The sequence below is a fragment of the Arvicanthis niloticus genome, chromosome 1, assembly GCF_011762505.2.
Source record: "Arvicanthis niloticus isolate mArvNil1 chromosome 1, mArvNil1.pat.X, whole genome shotgun sequence".
Lineage (NCBI taxonomy): Eukaryota > Metazoa > Chordata > Mammalia > Rodentia > Muridae > Arvicanthis > Arvicanthis niloticus.
The window spans coordinates 18,537,109-18,561,467 of NC_047658.1; the positions used below are offsets into that span (position 1 = coordinate 18,537,109).

General features: G+C 50.5%; 1 protein-coding gene across 6 annotated transcripts; it reads right to left on the reverse strand.

Annotated features, from left to right (window-relative positions):
• Positions 1 to 1,059: 1,059 nt before the first annotated feature.
• Med25 (mediator complex subunit 25) lies at positions 1,060 to 21,103 on the reverse strand. 6 transcript variants are annotated; one of them, XM_076933473.1, is made up of 18 exons: positions 20,906 to 21,103; positions 20,782 to 20,827; positions 20,463 to 20,587; positions 14,620 to 14,718; positions 14,228 to 14,348; positions 13,668 to 13,830; positions 13,411 to 13,541; positions 13,123 to 13,210; positions 12,869 to 13,041; positions 12,402 to 12,533; positions 11,628 to 11,713; positions 11,498 to 11,555; positions 11,288 to 11,395; positions 9,589 to 9,777; positions 9,239 to 9,310; positions 8,930 to 9,142; positions 8,606 to 8,783; positions 1,060 to 1,127 (listed from the first exon to the last, which is right to left on the reverse strand). In XM_076933473.1, exons 1-18 carry the CDS (start codon positions 21,037 to 21,039, stop codon positions 1,075 to 1,077), a joined length of 2,169 nt encoding a protein of 722 aa, XP_076789588.1. In that variant the 5' UTR covers positions 21,040 to 21,103; the 3' UTR covers positions 1,060 to 1,074. The 6 variants fall into 6 exon arrangements, with proteins under 6 accessions (XP_076789588.1, XP_076789582.1, XP_076789587.1 ...); XM_076933467.1 differs by lacking the exon at positions 1,060 to 1,127 and adding an exon at positions 6,638 to 6,942; XM_076933472.1 differs by lacking the exon at positions 1,060 to 1,127 and adding an exon at positions 8,059 to 8,187 and having other exon boundaries at positions 12,402 to 12,530.
• Positions 21,104 to 24,359: the final 3,256 nt, after the last annotated feature.

Sequence of the window (24,359 nt, forward strand, 5' to 3'; positions counted from 1 at the left end):
CTTCTTTTAAACTAGGAAACCTATTTGTACTCTACTGTGTTCTTCCTGGCTGATGCATACACTCCTTTGAACAAATTATATCAGGACCCTGGCAGCACACCACAAGCTATGATGCCTGTCAACTGGAGCGGATGTCCTGGGCAGTAAGCTGCTGTTTGGTTTGGTTTTTTTTAATCTTACGTTTTATAATTGATAAAGATAAACTGGGAGGTGAGCAGCAAGAGGGCTCAACTGGTACAGGTCCTTGTCTGCCATCAAGCCAGACAGCCTGGGTTCAATCTCCCTAAACCACGTGGTGGCAGGAGCAAACCGACCCTTACAAAGTGCTCCCTGAGCCCACACAAGTCCTGTGGCACATGTGCACACAGATAATTCAGAGTCGTCTAGCACTTCAAAGTGAGCTCAAAACCTGATTGATGATGGCCTTGCCTCAAAATTAATAAATAATAATAATAATATAGAGACTGGAGAATCTAGGAGTAGTGGCATGCGGCATTAATTAGAGGTGAGGGAGAAGGTCAGGAGTTCAAGGTCATCCCCAGCAGCTGAGTGAGACTGAAGCCAGCCTGACACAAGACACAAGTGTGTCTCAACAGCAACAACAGTAACGAATCCAGGCAAAGCCCAAGGCTGACTAGCAGAGCAGAATGACTGGCTGCAGATGGAGCTGGTGGCAGCAGTGGCTACAGTTACACCAACTGAAGCTAAGCCCAAAGGATTTTGGAGGGTGATGGAGATAAAAGGTGAAAGACAAGCACGTTTTTTTTGTTTTCATGACAGGGTTTGTTTGTCTAGTTCTGGCTATCCTAGAACTTGCTCTGTAGACCAGGCTGGCCTCGAACTCACAGAGATCCACTGGCCCCTGCTTCCCAAGGTCTAGAATTAAAAGCATATACCACCACCTTCCAGACCCACTATCGATTTTATAATCGTTTCAAGTTTGTGGACAGCCAGAGCTACACATTTGAGACTGTCTCAAAAAAGGGAGATTCTGGAGAGACAGCTCAGCAATTAAGAACACTTACTGTTCTTCCAGAGGATCCAAGTTGGATTCCCAGTACCCACATGGCAGCTTCACAAATATGTATGATTCCAGTTCCAGGGGATCAGATGCCCTCTTTTGGCCTCTACAGGCACCAAGCACATAGAGACATACATACAGGCAAAACATCCACAACATAAAGGAAACATTCAAAATAAGTAAAAGGGAAAACCAGGTGTGATGGTGTAGTTACAATTTTGGAATTTTTTTAAACACTAATATAAAACTAGGTTTGTTTGTTTGTTGTTTTTTTTTTTGAGACAAGGTTTCTCTGTGTAGCCTTGGCTGTCCTGGAACTCACTCTGCCTCCCAAGCGCTGGGATTAAAGGCGTGTGCCACCACTGCCCAGTTTATGTTATGGAAATCAGATGGCAGAGTGCTTAACTGGCTTGCAAGGAGCCCTTGGTTTAATGTGAGCAGGCTTCTAATCCCAGCACCCGAGAATGGAGGCAGGAAGATTAGTTCAAGGTCATGAACTGCTACATAGAGTTTCAAGGCCAGTCTAAACTACATTAGACTGCCTCAAAAGAAAAAGGGGTGCCGGGCGGTGGTGGCGCAAGCCTTTAATCCCAGCACTTGGGAGGCAGAGGCAGGCGGATGTCTGAGTTTGAGGCCAGCCTGGTCTACAGAGTGAGTACAGGACAGCCAGGGCTATACAGAGAAACCCTGTCTCTAAAAAAAAAAAAAAAAAAAAGAAAAGAAAAAGGGGTCTTGCCATGGAAATTGTACAGGAGTAAATACCATCACAGAGAAGTGTGTTACGTGTAAACATGAACTCGGTCACTCTGTCGGTACGACCATGGCCATGAGGAACAAGGAGCAAAGACAGGCAGCCCTCACCCGAGTACATCCTGGATTAAGGCCCGGTGACCAATAGGGATTTAAAGACCCCACCAGATGTTAAGAAGGTACCCCAAGGCTCTGTCATTAACCTGTGTTGTGAGCACCCCTCAACAGCAGCACTGAAGAGAAAAGCCTGGCCTGGAGCTCCTCAGTGTCCCTGCTCCAGCCCTCGGGATTCCTAACCAGCCTCACTGTTCTAATCAAAACCCAGAGACGGGCCTGGCAGTGGTGGCGCACGCCTTTAGTCCTAGCGCTTGGGAGGCAGGGGCAGGCGGATTTCTGAGTTTGAGGCTAGCCTGGTCTACAGAGTGAGTTCCAGGACAGCCAGGGCTACACAGAGAAACCCTGTCTCGAAAAAACCAAAAAAAAAAAAAAAAAAAAAAACAAAAAAAAAAAAAAAACAAAAAACAAAAAAAAAAACAAAAAACAAAAAACAAAAACAAAAAACAAAAACAAAAACCCAGAGACCTAGGAAGACAGGTCCTCATGAGTCTCATTCTTTTGTTCCTTTAAGACAAGATCTCATCCTCCGGAATGTAATTACAAGCCAGCATCCCTGTGACCAGCACGGTTCCCTTTATTCAGCATGAAACCCTGACTTCTCATTAAACTCTTAAAGGGGGGCTGGCTGGATGGCCCAGCTGGTAAAGATGTTGGCTGCCAGGACTGAAGAACCGAGTTGGGTCCCCTGGAGCCCCTATGACCTCCACATGCATCTTGGCACACAGGCAAAAAAGGCACAGATGATGGTAAACAAAAGACTCCACCCTCAGTCTCAGCTTAATGGCCTTCTACTTAAGAGCTGACAGTAACAGGAGTCACATGCTGCGTCTGGCCATGCCTCTGTCCCTTCCAAAGCCCCCGTGGGCTAGGTGTCTTTGAATCATGCCTTACACACACCTTCATGGAGGAGATGCACCTGCTAATCTGAGAAAGGGTCACCATCTCTACAGCCTACCCCAGATTCTGGGAACGAGAGCAAAGCTGGCCTTCTATAGATATGCCCTAGACACCTGGCTCCACTGGAGGGAGAGCGGGTGCCTGGTCAGCATCAGTATTATATATGTATGTGTGTATACATACTATATATATATGGTGTGTACATATATGTATATATACACACATACTATATATAGTGCATGTGTGTGTATATATATATACATATATATATACATATATGTGTGTGTGTATATATATACACACACACACACATATATTTTATTTTTATATATATATAAATAAAACAGGTGTATCTCTGAGTTTGAGACCAGCCTAGTCTACAGATCGAATTCCAGGATAGCTAGGGCTACACAGAGAAACCCTGTCTCCTTTCTCAAAAAACAAAACAAACCAGTAACTAGCAAATAATACCTCCAAAAAACACCTCTAGAGCCATAAACTTGACAGTTGTTACCCACTTCCCTATCTTGATGTGGGTCCCCTGGAGACAGAAGCTGAGACCTTGTACAGACAGTTCAAACTACACAACCATGCCTTCAGCTCCTCAAGCGGGATCATAGACAGCGGCTCTACACCCCTAACCTGAGACCTGACTGGTTGTTTGGGTAAAAGAAACTGAGGGAAGAAGCCATCACTTTTTTTGGTTTTGGTTTTTTTTCTGCCCTCCTTCCCCACCCCCAAGACAGGCTTTCTCTGTGTAGCCCTGACTATCCTGTGTAGCCCTTACTATGCAGACCAGGCTGGCTTCAAACTCACATAGATCTGCCTGCCTTTGTCTCCTGAATACTGGGATTAAAAACATTTTCCACCACTATCTGGTGAGGCTATCACTTTGACTTTTTTTTTTTTTTTTTTTTTTTTTTTAAGAATTTTATCGGCACTTTATGCAACTCAAGACTGAACCAGGTGAAAGAAAAACATGTTTTAGAGACTTGGTGTTAAAACAAACCTACCTCTCTCTCTCTCTCTCTCTCTCTCTCTCTCTCTCTCTCTCTCTCTCTCTCTCTCTCTCTCTCTCTCTCTCTCTCTCTCTCTCTCTCCAGGGTCTTCTTGGATGGCCTGAAACTATGTAGACTGGTCTTGCCTTAATCTGCCTGATACAGGAATTAGAACAGCACCAGGGATCCAACATGCCTTCATATTTTTATGTTTTCAAGTCAGAGTTTCTCTGTATCCCTGGCTGTCTTGGAACTCGCTCTGTAGATCAGGCAGGCCTCAAACTCAGAGATCTGCCTGCCTCTGCCTCGCAAACACCAGGATGTATGCCACTACATCTGGCCTGTTGGAAAGTCAAGGAGGCAAAGTAGGTAGAGGTCTGAGTTCAAGGTCAGCCTCGTCTACATACAGAATGAGACCACTTCCAAACAAACCAAGCAATTGCAAGGCTCTACCAGGTCCCCTTCCCAGGCTGGCTGCCAGCTGGAAGAAACTGGTTTGTGTTGTGAAGTCTGACATCAGTTTGCTTTAAGAGTGTGTTTCGGCTGGGCAGTGGTGGCGCATGCCTTTAATCCCAGCACCTGGGAGGCAGAGGCAGGTGGATTTCTGAGTTTGAGGCTAGCCTGGTCTACAGAGTGAGTTGCAGGACAGCCAGGGCTACACAGAGAAACCCTGTCTCGAAAAACAAAAAACAAACCAAAACAAAACCAAAAAAAGTGTGTTTCGGTCAGGGACCACAATCCCTTGTTCTCCTATGTGGGGTGCTACAACCTTTATAGAGTTCTGGGGCAGGGAATGCTGACACATGGGAAGGTGACCCTGGGAGGCCAGACTGGGGAGCAGCTGGGAGGCCAAGTCTGTGCCTCAAGCATTCTTTTTGTGTGTATGCATGTGTGCAGGTGTCCTTGGGAGGCCAGAGGAGGCTATTCCTCCTGGAACTGAAGTTACGAGTGTTTGTAAGGCCCATGACGCGGGCTCTGGGAACTGGACTGGAGCCCCCACAAGAGCAGCACCCACTCTGAACAGCCCGGGCCTTTCTCCAGCCCACCACAACCATGCTTCACTTGATTTGAGGACAAATCCACATTTCCCTAGAACTTCTGCCTGGTCTACATACAAAATACCGTCTTTCCTCCTATTGATGACTTAATTTATCTTCAGAAAACCTGCCTGCTTCAACCAGCTCCCCCTCCCTGCCTACCCCTCACATATGGGTCTTCATGGAGCTGTGTCTTGGTTCTGGAGTCTCCTTCTTCCAGAGGTCGAAAAATGGTGGCCTAATGGCCTCATGAGACCCACAGCAGATTTTGTTTGGTCCTCAGTGTGTGTGGTGGTTTTGGTTTGAAGGCCACCAGGTGGGGCACGCACTCTCCAGGTTCGCCACAGTCCCTAGCACCCCACGTCTCAGAGCCACGGGCACACATTGTCTGCATGGCCACAATACCACCTTGCCTTCATGTCTTCAGCTGCACCTGGGTCCCCTACTCCTCTTTTACTTTCTGAGACTCACCCAGGGGAGGGGCCTCCCAGCCAGGCCCCAGGGCAGGGGCAGAAGTGAACCAGCGAGCAGGGCCAGGCTGTCACACAAGTGGGTGGATTAGTCAGGGGGAAGGAAAGCCCACGGCCAGAAAGATAATCAAGGTGGATCTTTACTGAGCTATGGTGAACGCACGGAATACAACACAAACACGTAGGATACTTGAGTTCATACTTTAAATTCAAAATTGAAAAAATACAAATTGAAAAATAGAAATATTTAGTTATTAAAATTTCTTTCTTGTAATTCTCTTGTGCCTTTTGAGCGGAAGGTTGACACCTGTCCTTCTACACCCAGATGTCAGTGCTGGCATCGGCTGGGACAGAAAGACGGCAGGTGAAATTTCAACCTTAAGCCTTAAAACGGAGTTTTTGATTTAGGTATGTAACGGAAAACAGTGACTGTCACAAGTGTGGGCAGTCAGACACTCAGGACACTGCTGGGCAGAGGCAAAGGAACCTCACCATCTTGCAGAATTGCAAGCACCCTGTTGCATTGCAACTTGGACCGGGGTCTGCATTCACATCATCGTAAGGACGAGCTAGTCAGTGTTAGCTCAGGTTCAAGTAGAGTATGGCCCTCGGGGGGACTTGGTCTTGGGTCTCACAGTGTGGGTGACTGGTCCTGGCCGCCTCTCATTTCCAGAAACCAGCTGCAGCAAAGCAGTCCTACGGCTCCTCCAATGGAACACTGCATCTGCCAGGACCACACCACTCATACATTCAGGAGCTGCGCAAATGTCCCTTCTAAGACAGATTCCGTGTTCACAGGATGGGAGCTTCATCCAAAGGCTTCTAACTGACCTCAAGGGAACCAGGGCACGGCTCTGCACGAATTGAAATGAACCAAACATGCTGGTTCAGATTTCCTGCATGTCCTGGTCTCAGGCAATTGGCTCAGTTCAAGTACAGGAATGCCAGAGTCAAGGCGTCATGGTGTTTCTTTGAGCATCTCAATTTCTGGTTACTGAGACTAGGACCTGACCTGGGCCCTTGCAAACAGTGCCGCCTGTGATCACAGTATGGGACAGCCTGATGGGACTGTAGTTGTGCTTATGAATTCTGTGTTTGCACGCACAGGAGCAAGTCACTGCAAAGTCAGGGGCTGGCTTGGTGCCACCTCACAGACTGCCTTGGTTGCATGGAGATCACCACCACCACCACCACAAATAAATAAAGCTAACCATGTGCTCAGTTTCTGTGCAGCCACCAAAAGGCCACAGCTGTGGATCAGGCAACTGGATCTGTAAGGCCTCTGTCGCCTGTGTGCTTCAGCCTGCAAAAGCTTGTCAGACGCACAGGGCAGCCTTGATGACAGTTCTTCAGAACACGGGAGTTCTTTCCACTGCACTGCATGGCTATTCCTGGCTCTCCAGCGCCTCGCTGGCTCTGAGGGCCCTTTTCAGTTCCTGCAGGAGTGTGTCGCGGCTCTGCGCTGTGTACTGATCGTAGCTCTTACTGTGCTGGGACTCATAGTGACGCTTCAGGTTGTACTCTTTCAGCACTGACACGTTTTTTTTTGCATATTAAGCACGTAGGCATGCTCTTCACTTCCACAAAGAAATAGTCTCGCTCCCATTTTTCTCGAAACACGCGGCCCTCTCCTTCTCTCTTTCGTTTGGCCACTTTTGAAGGAGACATGGGTACAAGAAAGATTTCACTTTTCTCTGAATGCTACCACAGAACCACCATGGTGCCAGCCCCGTGACTGAGGCAGGACCCCTGCCTCACCGTGGAAGAGCAAGAGAGAGTGGTGGGGACTGTGGCGAACCCAAGAGCATGAGCCCCACTGATGGGGCTACTACTGCCAGGCAGAAGGGTGGGCCCAGTGTCAGCCTCTGACACATCAAGAGGAGCAGGACTGCACTGGGTGAGCTTCACTGGAGCTTTACAGCTAACACAGGGAAGGCCAAACAAAACCCATGGGCCACTAGACTGCAGCCTCTCTCCTAGGATTCCTGGGTCACCTGCACATTAACCTGTGTCCCATACCTAGGCAGTGGTGGTCCAGGCACAGACCACATTCAGGGCAACATGTGCCTGTATGACAAACATCTCACTCCATCTCCAGGGGAAAACACCTGCACACAAGCCTGAGGGCACCCTGCAAGACAGAAGCTACCCAACTTATCCACACCTGCAACTGAACCCAGGGCCTGCTCTTTGTGAAACCTTGACTGCTATGGCTTCAAGCACAGCGCACACTCCCATGGGGACATCCTGATTTCCTGGTGTGGCATGTGTCACCAAGACACTCCCATGACCTTGCCTCTTGCTTGCCCTGCTCCTACAAACCATCACACCTTCCTGATACCTGCCCCGTTGGCAGTCTATGCAGTCCTGCATCCCCAGGACAAAGCTCCAGTTTCCCAGTCTGGACTCTCCAGCTCCGGCTCCTTCCTGAAATGCTCATGTTCCAGGAGCATCCACCTCCTGGCCCTGCATGTCCCTCTGCTGTAACTGGCTATCTGCACCTAGGTCCCTTCTGGCTCCCAATTACTGCTTCTCCTTCCAGGCTCCTCGGAACCCTGGCTGGGTCAGAGGCATTCTGGGCGCTGTCACCCCTTAGTGCACATGAGCTGTACACGACCTACCCACCTGCCTCCAAGTCTCCCAGAACCAGGCATACCATGCTGCCTCCAACTCATCCCAGGGCCCAGCATCACCCAGCCGGGGCCTTGGGGAGTCTGCAAGGCGAGAGCAAAGACAGCCCTAAGGGCGTCAGTGACGGGAGCCGGGCATTGTTAAAAGGAACTTTATTGGGTGTTGGGTTCAGATGAGATCCATGAGGATGTCGTCCTCCATGACGCTGGGCTGCAGGCCCGGCTGGGGGACCGGGCCCCGGGGACCCCCGCTCAGCAGCATCTGACCTGGGGGGCAGTGGGAAGGGACTGCATCTCCCAGTGGTCCCTGGGGTCATTGAGGACCCTGGGCCTCTCATTCCACTTCCTCTGGGAACCCAAGGCAGTAAGGTTTCTAGGAAGCTCCAGGGAACACCAGAGGTCCTTCTAAGCCCAACTGGACGCAGACACTTTCCTCTGACCCTTCGGGAGGCCCTTCCCCCACACGTGTAGCTTCACTAATCCTAAAACATCTTCCAGCACCCCAGAACAGAAGATAATGATTGTGGGACATTGTCACCCACTCAGGCCTTGCTCCTATGGCTGAACTTCCCAATGACCCGTCAAGTCCCCTTGAGCTATGGGAGGCCCTTTGGTAATAGGGTCCTTACCAGTGGCTTCAGGGACTCCCACTCTAGACCCCTGCCCTCCCCTGGAGCACCCTTACCTGGCAGTGACGCCCGCTGGGGAAGCTGTGTGGGCCAAGACTGGGCAGGCGGAGGGTGCAGGAGTTGCGGCCCCAGCTGGGGCTGCCCCAGGCTCTGATGTGGTGGCAACAATGCAGGAGCCCCTGGAGGCTGTAGGTGATGTAGGGAGGCCTGGGGTGGGGGTACCCCAGTCTGGGGCTGAGGAAGACAAAGAATGACTCAGAGGACCCAGTCTAAACTCTAGGAAGATCCTCCGCCCTGGGAGCCTTGTCCAGTCTACCACTTCCTCCCAGAGACACTGGGTCAGAACCTGTAATCCCTGCTGCTTTAATCCCAACTCTCACCGGTGCTGGGTTAAGGAGAAGGCTCCGCAGCTGGGGGTTGGCCCCAGGGTTCTGAGGCCGTAGGATAGGTCCAGAAGGAGGTGGGCCAGGGGCTGCTCCAGGAGGACCTTGGGGTGCTCCTGTGGGGGCCTGGGTAGTACCCTGGGGCTGGGGCTGCCCTGTAGCCGCAGAAGCTCCCACAGCACCCTGAGGCTGAGGTGCACGGAGCTGTAGCTGGGGAACAGAAGCATGAGGAAGGACAGTAGAGTGGCTGTCCCAAGTCCACCCACCTCCATCCCCAACCCCAATAGTCCCCACCCCAGTCCTCACTAGATTCTGCGGGGGCCTCGCTTGCTCCTCCAGAATGGGGCCCAGGCCTGGAGGTGCCTGCTGTGCCCCCATCTGCACGGGGACAGAGAGGACTGGTCAGATGAGGGAAGGTGACTGATCCTGTTGGGAAGACCTGGTGTGCAGATGCAGGGTGCCGTTTTCTGGGGGCACACCATCTAGGACGTACATCACACCCTGCCTGGCTGTAAGGTGGGCCCTGTGTCAGGGATTTGAGGTGGACATTGAAAGGGACTAGAGCTGCTCTGCTAGGACACAGGGAACATGGGACTCAGGTGAGATGCCTGGAGACAGCAGGCCATGGTGACGAGCTGGCCGGGCTCCACACTCACCCCGCGCTGCTGCTCCAACTTCTGCTGCTGGACCTGCTTGTGGTTGGTGATGACCTGACGGATGCCATTGACAAAGCCGCTCTGGTCGTAGGGGATGAGGCCCATGAAGATCTTCTTCTTAGATGAGTACAGGAGCATGAGCACACGCACCTCACATGGGGCTGTATGTGGGAAGTGCACGCAGCCCGCCTGTGGACAGAGACTCTTCAGAACCTGCCTGCCAGAGGCCCCAGGACAGCCCTCCTCATTTTATAACACTCTACAAGCCCTGTGGGCAAGAGGTAAGGAGTCTCACTGCACAATGCCAAGGAGGGCAGGTCTGCTTGGCATCTACCCCAGAAACAAAAACTGAGAGTAACAGGCAATGAACTGGGCATTCAAAGGGCATAGCCAGATCAAAGCACCTGCTGACAACTGAGGAGAGGGAAAGACAGCGGCCATATCAGAAGCCCATGGCGACCCTGACTGAGCGCCCCCACCTCCTTGTCTCACTAATGCACAGCGCTGGATCATCTCCCCAGATCATATTGGCTCTGATGGGGAGGATGCCAGAAAGATGCAGTTAGACCCTTAAAGGTGGCTATATCTCTCTGCTACAGTGTCAAAATGAAGCAGGGAACAGCAACATTATAAGATAGCCATTTTGGGGGTCAGAGTGCCCCCTCAGACACTCGGGGAACTGGCTTTGGCTACCTGGGTTTACTTCTCAGGACCTGGGTTCCCTGAAGCTGCTCATCAACACACACCCTCTCCTCTCACTGTCCAGTACAGAATAGGGCAGTGCCACCAGAGCTAGCGTGCTGGTGAATGCCCTCCCCTACAAGGGGTGCAGCCTAGTGACCCAACCCTGGAGGCCTGGTCAGAAGTTGTGGACATTATCATTTCCTAAAGAAGGAGGTCCCAGCCATTGCCTCTTCCACGTGCTTAAAGGATACCCAGAAGGTGAGGTAATGATCTCGTACCTACAGGAGGTCTAGGCACAATGTCTCCGAGCTCCCTGCTTCGTCCTGTTCTACAGCAAAAACAGTTCTGCTACACTACTGGAACACTGACTCAGAATTCAGCATCTGCACTGATGGGCCACAGCACCGAGGGCTCTGGGCCCAGCTCAGCTTCTTTCTAACAGCCCCAGCAGAATTCCCAAATGCTTGACCCACACACACAAAAGAGAGGACAGCAGACAACAATGCTCGCAGAGGTGAAAGGGCCATGAGGCCAATGACTGACAGTATCCTCTGCCTGAGAAAAGGCAGCCACAGAAGTCACTGTGCTAACCCCATCTGCACAGGCACTTGTGTCTTCCCCAGACACAAATTTCACCCAACTGGCACCCAGGAAGGTGAGATGATTCAGGAAGATGCCTCTATGACAGTTCAGATGAGTCATGAGGACAGGCCCTATCCAACAGAGAACAAGAGGCCAGAGAAGCCAGGCTTGACTGCACATGTCTACATCCATGGAGGTATTACTCCACAGCAAGACTTGTCTCAAATCAACAACAACAACAAGAAGCTAGCACCACGGAACAGGGACTTAGCAGGCCCTAGGACACCTGTAGTTTTAAACAAGGACCAGGTTCCACCTGCAGTGTCACAAATAAGGCACAGGGTGCAGTATCAGCAGCCCCTGGGGCCTAGGTACGCAGGGTCCTGACCAAGTTGGGAGAAAAGGGAACAGGAGCTAATGCCCCCACACTCACAAAGCCATTGCCCATGATGCGGTAGAGGCCTTTGAGGGACTCCAGGTCCTTGTTGGTGAAGTGAAACTGAACCATTCTCGAGTTCCGGAAGAGCGGGCCCAGGGTGGTCTGCAAACATACAGGCATTACATGGGGCAACACACGGAGGAAAAGCATCCTGTGGGGAGTACGGTGTGAGAAGCAGGCAGGCCTTGGCCTGGCAGGACTCACCAGCAGCTGCTGAGGGATAAGCTGCATGATGAGTTTCTGGGGCCACTGCTCAGTCTTCCTGGAAGGCAACACAGGGAGAGGAGAGTCAGGGAGGTCAGGCTGAGCCTGCCCCACCCTGACAAATACCTACAGGTTTTCTCCATGGTTCACGTAGACCTGGCAAGGCAGAGACCTCGTCAGCTTGGTGTTGGCATCCACAGATGCAGGCTTGGGTTTCTGAAAGAAAAAGGGTGAGTCAGCCAAGGCCTGCAACCCCACAACTCCCCCCACCTTCCCAGCAACCCCACGCTCAGGTGCCCTAATCCCATAAACTTTGGGTCCCTCTTCTGGGCCCCAAATCTTATAGTCACTATCCTCTAGGGCCCAATATTCAGAACCCTGTTGATAGCCCAAATTCTGGTTTTGGCTCTGTGTGTGTGTGTGTGTGTGTGTGTGTGTGTGTGTGTGTGTGTGTGTGAGAGAGAGAGAGAGAGAGAGAGAGAGAGAGAGAGAGAGAGAGAGAGAGAGAGAGAGAGAGGAGAGGGGGAGAGGGAGGGAGGCAGGCGAGAGAGATTGGTTGATTGACTGGGGATGGAGGCCTGCACCTAGTAGGCAATAACCAATATAATTTTTTGTTTGTTTGTTTGCTTGTTTGTTTAAACAGGGTCTGTCTGTGTAGCACTGGCCATCCTAGAACTCACTGTCTAGACTAGGCTGGCCTGGAACTCAAATCCACCTGCCTCTGCCTCCCCAGTACTGAGATTGAAGGCACATGCTACCATGCCTGGCTTCAACACAATTCTTAAACTCCAACTTGAGACCTGGGCCACACACCCTAGACTTCCTCTGGACCACCCAGCTGCACATCCTAAGTACTCTGGGAGGCCCCACCCTCCACACTCCCAGCAAGGTCTCAACCACTCACCTCTTGCCACTCGAGGACACCACTCCAGGCTAGGAGCTTGTTGGATACTGACTGTTGCCCACCAAGTGCAGGACCTCCAAGCTGGGCTGGTGAAGGACCACTGACCCCACCTGGGGCCACAGTGCCTGCCTGCTGAAGACAGACAGCAATGAAAAGACCATGCTCTGTCAGGGAGTGGACACCTTAAAGGGGCAGGACAAAGGTCCCATCCTTCACACCTCCATGACCACTAACCATGCCTGGGACTATCCATGCCAAGCATGAGGAACCAGACTCCCAAAATTACAGGATACCTGGGTTCCTCAGAACAGTTCAGAATCCACAGCCCTGCCCCAGAGCTGCACACCACAGCTACAAGCCTCCCTGTGGTGCTCAGGCCCCGCCCCTTGCAGCTGGCTACACGCCTCCTTTGACCTGCAGTGAGTGCACAGCAGTGGCGTGAGGCTGAGTGCAACGAGGGCACCTACCATAGACGGGGCCCCAGGCTGTGCAGGGGCCACAGTGGAGACCAGGCTAGGCTGTGAGGCAGGAGGTGGCTTGGGAGCTCCAGGGGGGCCAGGAGCTAATGGAGGAGCTGGGGCCTGGCTGAAGGGGGGGCCCACTCCTGGAGCAGCTTGCTGGAGAGGGTTGATGGGTGAGACTGCAGGAGAGACACATGTGAGTGGGAACAGGGTCAGAAAGCCAGGGAAGCCCTGCCCCCTTTGCCAGCTCCAGGACTCACAGCGTGGGCCCAGCCCGGCCTTCTGGCTCTTGGCAGCCTCCACAGCATTCTGCGCAGCCACCTGAGCAGCACTTAGGTTCCCAGGGACCTGTCACAGGAGAGAAGACCATGTAGTCCTGGAACTATGTACTTCTGCCTCCATGAAGCAAACTACATGGCTCTGACAACCCAGGGGCTTTGACTCCATCCCCACAGGGGCCATTCCCTGGCCCCAATGTCTCATGAGGTCCTCCCATGAGGCCATGGCTCCACAAGGACCCAGGAGCTGACCCCTAACTACATCCATACCTGGTACTGTGGAGGGACAGGGGGCAGAGCCTGCGGGGGTGCTGCTGAGAGTGTGGCAGCTGAAGTTGGAGCTGGTGGCAGGGGGACTGCTTGCTTGGGCTGCAGAGGGCCTGGGGCTGAGCTGCCACCAACTGAGCACAGGAGAGACAACCGAGGCCCAAGAGAAGTTGGGGGTAGAAAAAGGAATATCCAAAAATCCATGTTAAGAGAGTACCAAAAGAAAAGCCCCCCTTCCGTGAATGGTACCCAGGCCTCACCAGGCAGCACGAGCCCACGCACAAGCACCATGTGCCTGGGGTCCTGGCTGACAACTGCTGGTGGCTGCAAAGTCTCCAGTAGGGCAGGAGGAGCCGCCTTTTCAAACAGAAGCCGAAGGGCTGGCAGCTTTCTCGGAGAAACGATGGAGAAGTGGATACCACGCTGCAGAAGGCAAAAAGCAATAATGGGCCCCCATGAACGTGTCGGAGCTAGCCTCCTCCACTGCTGCTGCTCCATGAATGTGTCGGAGCTAGCCTCCTCCACTGCTGCTGCTCCATGAACGTGTCGGAGCTAGCCTCCTCCACTGCTGCTGCTCCATGAACGTGTCGGAGCTAGCCTCCTCCACTGCTGATGGTGGGACATCACACTGTTGGAAAGTAAAACCTGGCCTTAGTTTACCCAGAATTCTGAGTATGGACAGTCAAAAGTAAGCACAGAGATTTTGGCTGTTTTCTGCCTTGGGTTTTCAGACCCCAGCCTGCTTCCTAGGATCCGGGTGTGGGCCCACCTCCCTCCCTCACACAGGGGTGCAGGCCTCCTGCTCAACACTCTACCTCACCTCTCCTATCTTCTGCACCAGGCTCTCCGTTGTACAGCCTGAGTACGTGGTGCTCTCCACAGCAGGCAGTAGGTACGGGGGCGAGTTGCAGATGAGGAGACAGACTCGGTGGGTCTGGCCACTGACAGGGACAAAGTCATGGTATAGCAGGTACTCCAAGGTAGTGGCAACTGAATGTCATGTCCTCACCCTCTGAGATCATTTACAGCTGACAACACTGAGGCTCTCAGATTTAGTGACAACTTTAACTCATCTACTGGGCAAGGGACATAGGAGGGAGGTTCCCACCTAGTGTCTGGTCAGGGACTGGCCTGCCCTGGCCTACACAGGGACCCGCTTCCTGACCCTCCAGGGTGAGGATGGAGGAGGACTTCCCAGGAGCAGGCACTCACATCTGTTCCCGCATCTTCTTGAAGTCATCAAACAGCTGCAGAGCAGTGCTCAGCCCCTCGGCAATGAGACTGCAGCTCTCGCCGCCACCGCCCATGAACCTGTGAGAGGGGCAGCCAGTTAGACCCAGTGCAGACCCCACATGGGCAGCCAGCCAGCACTCATCCTGACCCCTCTGACAGGACACTATCCTGAGAGTTTTACTTGGTGATAAGTGAGCACCAGGCAGGAGAGACGCTAAGAAGGGAGGACATCAAGAGCGAGCAGGAGCCAGGAGCCTGAGCAAGGCCTCTGTGCTCCCAGGTCCATCCTGACAGCCCCTCCTGAATGGGCCATCTGCCTCACTGGCTTGCTTCATTTTTTTTTTTTTCCTCTCTTTTTCTTTTGTTTTGTCAAGATATCATTTACTATATAGCCTGGGCTGTCTTAGGACTCACTGTGTAAACCTGGCTGACCTTTAACTCAAAGATCTCTGCTTGCTTTTGCCTCTCAAGCGCTGGGATTAAAGTGTATGCCACTAGATTTTCTTTGTATTTTATGTATATGGCGTTTTGCCTAAAGGTGTATGTGTGTACACCACACACGTGCCTTGTCCTCTTAAAGACCAGGAAAAGGAATCAGATTCCCAGAAACTGGAGTGACAAGTGATTGTGAGTCTCCATGTGAGTGCCTGAAATCAAACCTGGGTCCTCGCCAGGCAGTGGTGGCACATGCACTTGGGAGGCAGAGGCAGGTGGATTTCTGAGTTCAAGGCCAGCCTGGTCTACAGAGTGAGTTCCAGGACAGTCATGGCTATACAGAGAAACCCTGTCTCAAAAAACAAACAAAGAAACAACAACAAAACCCAAACCTGGGACCTCTGGAAAAGCAGCGAGTGTTAACTACTGAGCCATCTCTCCAGCCTCTTTTAGACACAGGCTGGCAATCCTCCTGCCTCAATCTCCTAGTGCTAGGAGAAGCACTATCATGAGACTCCTGCTTCCTCCATAGTGCCAAGGGGAAGCACGGGAGCCCGGTGTTACCATCCTAGAAACAGGCTCTCTACACAGGTAATGGAAGAGACAGAAGGGACAGAAGGGAACTACAGGATCCAAACCTGCAGACACTCTATGAGAAAGGGGAAGGTGGCCAGCAAATGTGGATAGGCCACAGGAAGGCCAAGCCACAGAGCTCCAGGGCCACTTGCAGCTGGAGAGATCAGGGAGGAGCCTTTCCCCAGAGTTTCAGGCCCTTCCCACTCGGCCAGCACTGTGACCTTGGATTTACAGCCGCAATACTGTTTCAAACATGGTTCCTGGTACTTGTCCATGGCAGCCTAGGAACCCACACGTGTCCTCTGCATGGCGTCCTGGAAAAGACCTCTATTCCAGCACAACTGATGCTACCACAACCTCTGGGCTGCCTTGTGTAGCTGCCATAGCCCTAAACTGCTAAATTGTGACAGTCTCATGTCTGCCCCCCATTTCTCACATAGGCAGGGACAGGGTGTGGGCCCTCTCATTTCTTGTCCCCAGAATGGCGCACCTGTCTGGCCCATAAGAGATGTATGGTAGAAATAATTGGTAAATGAATGAAATGACTGTCCAGCCAGCAAAGCCTTTAGCTGGGCCTACCCTCCTGCTCCTGTCCTCTGCCTGGCAGGTTTGCAGAGGAGCTGATGCACCTATCTCTGCCCAGATTCCCCCAAAGCTACTGCATTTTGGACTAGGTCAAAATCCAACTGATCTACCCTGACACGTGCCCAGCATGCCCTCCTCCAGGAAGCCTACCACCAACTCAAACTCTGGTTGCTGGGTCTACACATGGCTCAGCAGTTAAGAGTACCAGCTACTCTTCTAGAGAACCCAGGTTCCATTACCACACAGCAGTTCACAGCCATCATTATCTCCAGATCCAGAGAATCTGATGTACAAGTCAGAGATAACAGTGTCTCTGAGGCCAGGTACATGTGTAGTACATGGGCACACACACAAGCAAAACAACCATAAACTTAAATTTAAAAACAACAACAACAACAAAAAACCTAGGTGGGGGCACAGCCTGTACTGGAGAGGCAAAGGGGTTTGGAGCCAGCCTGGTTGGTTCTCCAGCCTGCAGCTCAATGCAAAGTGGCTGCTTAGCCACCCAATGCACGCATGCATAACACACTGAGCTTCCCAGCACAACAAGATAAAATCAGGGCTGCCGGGCCAGATAACACTAGAACCCACAGCGTTAAATCAGAGCCAACTCCTATAGGTAGTGTACACACACACACACACATACACATACACACACACACACACACACATTTAAAAGAGCACCCTGGTGATTCAGCTGCCTTTGTACCCTGCCCAGAGGCCCTGTCACGGTGAGTGTGACCAGCAGCTCCACAGGAGCGAGGACAGTGCCTGTACCTCATGACCACTCAGCATCTGTGCCACACACCTTGGTGAGTGAGTAAATGAACTGGCAGCTGAGGAATGGTAGGACAGACACCCTGTTCTTTCTGACTCAAGGTTACCAGCTGTGGAGACTGGCTCCTGGCAGGAAGGAGACATAACATGAGCAGCCGACTTCTCAGCAGCACAGCCATGTCTTAACTGTCCTGCACGCCCTGCCCAGTCTCAACAGCAGGTGAGATTTCTCAAGCAGGGACAAGCCTGGCCACTGTCACTCCCAATCCTGCCCTGCCCAGAACATCTTGGACATGGGTCACAGGCCCTGATCATCACAGCAGTCCTAGGAGAGCTAAATGATGCTAAAATGCCAAGTAGCAGCAGAGGCCGCCAAAATGGGGGCACTCGTGTTTACCAGGATTCTAAGTGCAGAAGTGGGAGCCACAGTGCCCTGTCCAGCCTTTCCCCTAAGGAAGGGGCTGCTCTTCCCACAGTCGGCACCATGGAAGTCTGGCTGAAGCTTTCCCCCATAGCTCTCACTCATGATTCACATGGCTAGGATCTCCTGAAGCCTTAGGTCACAGAAGCAGAGCACAACTGGCTGATAAGAAAAGTCACAGAAGGTTCCGCACACGGAAATGTGCCCAGGAGATGTACCAGCCAACAAGAACGGAGCTGACTGGCATCAACCCGGATGTACAGCAATGAGGACCCTGGGGCTTCACAGAACTCCAAATGGGGGATCCTCTATCTAGTCCAGTAGTTCTCAACAAAACCAGCCGACAATGCCTGAAGAAAACTTTCTAGGGGTGCCACGGGCAGCCAGCAGGTAAAGGCTGTTAAGACATTCTCCAAGGGTCAGGATGTGGCTCAACACCCAGGACAGGCCTTCCAACAAAGAATTAGCTACTTCTGATCTAGAGAGATGGCTCAGCGGTTAAGAGAGCAACTGAGAACTGTCTGTAACTCCAGTTACAGAATCTGGTGCCCTCACACAGACATACATGCAGACAAAAACATCAAGACACTGTTTTTTTATTTTGGAAGGGAGGTTGCAAGTGTTGAGGGTGGATATGAGGGGACACAGAGGTGAGTGTATTCAATGCATGTATTAAAGTCACTAACAATCGATAAAAAGTTAAAAAAAAAAAAAAAAATCAAGCCAGGCAGTGGTGGCGCACGCCTTTGATCCCAGCACTTGGGAGGCAGAGGCAGGCGGATTTCTGAGTTCAAGGCCAACCTGGTCTAGAGAGTGAGTTCCAGGACAGCCAGGACTACACAGAGAAACCCTGTCTCCAAAAACAAAACAAAACAAACCAAAACAAAAAGTCACTAAGAATCAATAAAAAGTTTAAAAAAAAAAAAAATCAAGCCAGGCAGTGGTGGCGCACGCCTTTGATCCCAGCACTTGGGAGGCAGAGGCAGGCAGATTTCTGAGTTCGAGGACAGCCTGGTCTACAGAGTGAGTTCCAGGACAGCCAGGGCTACACAGAGAAACCCTGTCAGAGAAACAAAACAAAACTAAGACAAAAGAACCAACGCACATAAAAATCTTTAAAAAAATAAAAGATTTGTATAATCTGGGCCGGAGAGATAACTCAGCGGTTAGGAGCACTGACTGCTCTTCCAGAGTTCCTGAGTCCAATTCCCAGCCACCACATGATGGCTCGTGACCATCTGTAATGGGATCTGATGCCCTCTTCTGGTGTGTCTGACAACTGCAATGTACTCATATACATAAAAGAAATAAATTTCAAAAAAAAAAAAAAAAAAATTGTGTAATCCAAGCTAGGTATAGCAGCTTAGACAAGAAAACCTAACACGGATAAGACCGAGGCAGGAGGATGGAAAGGACTGTGTGGCTAGCCTGGAAAATCTGACAAGACACCGTCAGGTTTTTTTAAACTGGACTGGGGGTCTAGAAATGGACCAGTGTTCAGAGCATTTGCTGCTCTTCCAGAAGATCCAGGTTGGGGGTCCCAGCACCTGCATTGCAGCTGACACTGTTTAACTCCAGTTCCAGAAGATCTGATAGTCTCTCTTGGTCTCCAAGGGCACCAGGCACAAGTGTCATACACACATGCACACAGGCAAAACCTCATACACATTAAATTTAAAAAAAAAAATCTGTTTTAAAAACTTGAGTGCAAAGTGTCAAGAATGGGAAGGCATGCTTTACATTAACCCTGATCCTAACACCTTCTGGGGGTGAGGGGCAGTGCACGGGCCAGCTTTCCATGCCACCTACCACATGTCACACACAGACACACACCTGGAACACAGCAGACAAGCAGACATTCCACACACACCTGCTTCATCAAACAGGAAGAACCAGCAGGAACTAGATCAGCACCGCTAATGAACCTTGACCACAACCAGCCAGTGGAATCACATAGGGATTAGCATCAGTGACCCTTCCAGCACCCACCAGTCTACACTGTTACCCTGCAAACCAAGAACAGGACCAGGACCAGCAGTAACAGCAGGCACTCGCACTCCGCTGACTGTGTGCCGGGCACCAGCACCCTACAAGGCTCTGGTGGTCTGTCCCCAGGGATCCCACTAGTCACCTATTCTTGTCTAAAACAGGACAGACTCACCTACCAAACAAGTGGTGACAAAAGTGATGGGTGTCACTTGGTTATCAAAAAGCCTGGTGGCTTCCTCTCTGGCCTCTGGGTTCACTCATTCACTCTGGGCAGAGCCAGCTGCCAGTCTAGGCATCGATCTGCCATGTGCCAGGGCATGATGGCAAACAGAGGGAAGGAACTAATGATCTGACCTCAGCCACAGAGCAGGCCAGCCTGCCTGTGGCCCTTTCAGGCATGCCAGGGAATGGATGACCACAGCCCTGTGAGACCAGACCAAACACACATGGCCCCACTTATCCTCCTGAGTTCCTGACATACAGATGGCTTCACAAGGAGCAACTGTTCAGTCTGAAATCCTTAAACTGGGGTGGGGGCGGGTTACAGCAACAGACATCCAAGAGCATAAAGGACAAATACAAGAGCTAACAGATCTCTCCCTTTCAGAAAGGAACGGGCAGCACAGAGGACCCTGGGACCCAGCAGTCAGAGAGTTGTCTGGGAAGGAGCCATGACTCTACTCCAGGCTGCCTGGCTCCAAAAGTTGGCAATGGTGGCAGGCGTCTGTAATCCCAGCAACCAGAAAGCAGAAGCAGTTGGATCAGAAATTCAAGCCTAGCCTCAGCTACACTATAAACTATGACCCAACCCACATAAGGAACCCTCAAGGCCCAGACCCATCCTGCAGACTCCTCCGGAGTAGACAGACAAGGAGAGAGGAAGAAAGAAGAGGAAGCTGGTGGTATGGCATACTCCGACACAGACTGTGGGGACCCACGGAGTTCCGATGAGCACCAGGCACTATTCAATCACAGGCCACCATGCCCACAGTCTTTCCTGGGGTCCCCCCATCCTGCCACAGACGCAGGCAAAGCTCACTTGATGCCATCGAGCCAGGTGACAAACTCATAGGCACTGCTGGTAGGAGCATGACATTGTACATAGGACTCTGGCGCGCAGTCCACTGTGTTGAACACCACAAGGCTGTACTGGGTTCCACCATACTGGGAAGACAGGACAAAAGAACTTTAAAACTGAGATCTTTGGCAAGGAACAGGACCTCCCAACTTCAGATCATTTCAGAAATAAACTGTGAGTCCCTCTTCCCTCAAGCCCAAGACTAAAGACCCCCCCATCTTTCCTCCCTCAGACATAGGGGTCTACCGGCTTCCTCCCCGTGACTGGGCCACACACTCACGTCTCCCCCAAAGTCCGTCTCTGCAGGTGGTCCCCCGTTGAAGTACCTGCAAAGACGGAGGAAAGGCGAGGTCGGCACCAGCTTTAGGATAGGGCGGCGGGAGACGACGTGGGGTCTTACTCACTCTATGGCCGGCAGCAGGTAGTGCTTGCGGAGCTCCTCGAAGTACGGACCCAGGTTTGCTGTCCCTTCGATCACAAACACCACATCGGCGACCAGGCCCCCGGCCCGGGCCGGGCCTTCGGATCCGGGGACCATGCCCCGCGCCGCCACCGCCAGTGCCGCCGCTGCCGTCGCCGTCCCGGGACGAACAGAAGTGCGCTTGCGCGGTGCGCGCACCCCCGCCGGACGTCTGGCAGCTGATGCTGATGCTGATACGGCCATGTTTGTGCGGGGCATCCTGGGCGCTGTGGTCTTATCTCTACCCTGGCGCATACCAACAACATGAAACTCTCAGAATAGGCACAACGAGCTCCTTTAAGGGCCTCTCCAAATCGAGCAAACTTTTGTGCACAACATCAAGCATGAAATAAATCGAAAAACGGCACATCCGGCCACCATCTTGGAGTCGAAATCTAGTTTCCGACTCCGGGCTAAAGGGAGGGTCTGGAACCCGGTTGCTAGGCAACGCGTACCCAGCCGTTGTGGTCTCACACAGAGATTAAGTTAATAAATTCTGCTCTTTCTGACCCGGAACCGATGAGAGAGAGAGTGGTCCAATCACATCATCGGAAATGACGTTGCTAGGCAACATTGTAAAGATGCCTAGGACTTGGTAGCGAGGTAGTTGTTTTCGCTGGGAAAGAAGGGAATTCCAACTTAAGTGGAGGTTGCTAGGCAACATCTAATCTCTGTTTTCTGGGAATGAAGCCAGAAATCCACTCAAAGAAAAATACATTCCTCATTTAAAAAAAAAAAAAAAAAAAGGAAAGAAAGAAAGAAGAAAAACAATAACAAAATAATAATAATAAATAAATCAAAAATGTAATAGGAATATGTGGTATATAGTCTAGGAAACTAAGTCTCAGCATTGCAGCTAACGGTATAAGCCAAAATGAATATAAAATGATCTGGAAATGTGTGTGGACAGAAATGTATTAAATAAACCTTACTAATGTAGGAAGATACAAAGCCGTGATGGTCCATGCCTTAAATTCCAGGAATTGCAATCGGATCTGAGTTATGGTCCCATTCGAAGAGAGAGTTCCAGGGCAGACAGGGCTGCACAGAGAAACCTTGTCTCGAAAAATAAAATAAGAAAGGAAAAAAAAAGACACAAGCGCTTTTTCAAAACGTAGGTGGTGGGGGTCTGAACTCAGCCCATATATTTGCACTGGCAGCTCGTTAGTAACTGAGACATTGTCCCATACCTTGATTTTTGGTGTGTCTCTTCCCCACCCCCCACTCCCAAAGCAGGCTTTCTCTGTGTTAGCCTTGGCTGTCTTGCTCTGTAAATTAGTGGAGCCTCCCAGAACTCGGAGATCTGCCTGCCTCTACCTCTGGAGTGCTGGAATTAATGGCACATGCTACCCAACCACTTGGCATAAACAAGCTTTTTTAACCCCAATGCTAATCCATAAACTAAAATTTTCCACTTTAAATTTTGTTTTGTTTTGTTTGAGACAAGTTTTCTCTGTGTAACCCTAGCTGTTCTGAAACTCAATGTAAACCAGGCTGGCTCAAGAAATGCTCCTGTCTCTGTCTCCCAAGTGCTGGAACTAAAAGCGTGTGTAGAATTTTTAAAGTTTCATTTATCTACTGTCTATCTATCTATTTATTTGTGTATTTGGCAGGAGATTGAGGAGAGTAGGCCAGGTTGGCCTTAAGGGATTGTGCAACCATGTACAAGCTTTAAAATTATTGTATGTGTCTGTTTCTTCCACGTACAGAGTGCACTTGTTAACTATTCCTCAAGAGCTGCAGGAAATAAAATCCAGAATAGAAACAATATCCAAAAAAGCTCCTTTTTTGTTTGTTTTTCGAGACAGGGTTTCTCTGTGTAGCCCTGGCTGTCCTGGAACTCACTCTGTAGACCAGGCTGGTCTTGAACTCAAAAATCCACCTGCCTCTGCCTCCCAAGTGCTGGGATTAAAGGCATGCACCACCACCGCCCAGCGGCTTTCTTTTTTCTTTTTTCTTTTTTCTTTTTTCTTTTTTCTTTTTTCTTTTTTCTAAGTTACTTTAAAATATTGTTTTGTAGGGTTTAGAGAGACAGCAGTTAAGAGCACTGGCTGCTCTTTCAGAGGATTGGTCTTCAATTCCTAACAGTTCAACTCCAGTTCCAGGGTATCCAACACCCTCTCATACAGACAACCATTAAGGCAAGACACAAATGCACATGAAATAAAAATAAATAAATCATTAAAAACATTGTTTTCTAATATGTTTAATAAAGAAAGCAATTGTTTTCAAACTTACAGTAATCAAGCAGCTAAAACTGCTAACTCAGGATTTACAGAATGAGCAGGGTATGACAGTGACAACACTGGAGAGGACCAAGCATAATGATCAAGGCCAGCCTGGGCTACACAGCAAGATTTTTTGTCTCAAAAAATTTCTTTTGTTTTATTGTATCATTTGAAATTCACCAGGAGAAATCTAATATGTGTCAATGGAAACTTGTTCAATTCCTTGCACTAGTAGAAAATGAAAAGACATTAGAAAGGTTGAGATGTTGGAAAAGGAGTCAGAAGTTCAAGGCCACTTAGCAAGTCCCAGGTCTGCAATGGGCTACATGAGACCATCCTTTGAAAATACACTAAACATCGAACAAACAAAAAAGAGAAAGAAAGGAAGACAGAAAGAATGAGAACAGCTGGCGTTTGCCATTCCAGGCCAAACAACTGTCACGAGTTCTATGCCAACCTGGCCTACAGATCGCAACTCTCCCAGAAAATAGAAAATAAAGACATAAAGCTGTAGACATACTATTTTAATTACAAAATAAAATTTGATTATTATAGCGAATGTGCCAATGCGCGCATGAAGGTCAGCGTGTGGAGTGGGTTCTCTACTTCTACCATGAAGATTCCAGGGCTTACAGGCAAGGTTCTCAGGCCTTTGTGGCAAGCTCTGTGATGTGCTGAGACACCTCTCTGGCTCCCAGCCATCCTTGGGAGGAAGAAAGCTTTGGAAGTGATAGTACCGGATCATACTTGTGAAAATCCGTCCTGGTACGGCGGTGCTAACTTCTATTGTTGCATGGAAGGAGGTTTTCAGTGCTTTAACTTTCCACACGGTACACCATCATAGGCATGAATTCGTTACAGAAATTGTGTGGTTTTCATGATTTTGGAAAAGAAACGTTCTCTTTTCTTCTGCCTTTCACTAAAAACAAAAACAACCACCCCGTTTGGTGGTTACTAGGCAACACGGCCTGGATCAAACCACTCTGAAAAAATGAGAGGGAGACCGTGGCACAGCGGTTCACAGTTTTGAAACAGAAATCATTGTGAATGGTGGTTGCTAGGCAATGCCTGAGCGTACCGCCATCTTTGACCGGGGCAAGGTATTTACCACTATGGAATGAAAAAACCACGCTGACGTTGCCAGACCCCGTCTTCAACCAGTTGTTAAAA

Bases quoted from the DNA above. Each gene is read 5' to 3' on its own strand.
- Med25 (XM_076933467.1), bottom strand. From the start codon at position 21,039: ATGGTCCCCGGATCCGAAGGCCCGGCCCGGGCCGGGGGCCTGGTCGCC. The intron at 20,588-20,781 runs GTGAGTGTGTGG...CTGTCTTCCCAG, and splicing joins AGACGGACTTTGGGGGAGAC to TATGGTGGAACCCAGTACAG. The intron at 11,556-11,627 runs GTAGGTATTTGT...GTTGCCTTCCAG, and splicing joins GTGAACCATGGAGAAAACCT to GAAGACTGAGCAGTGGCCCC.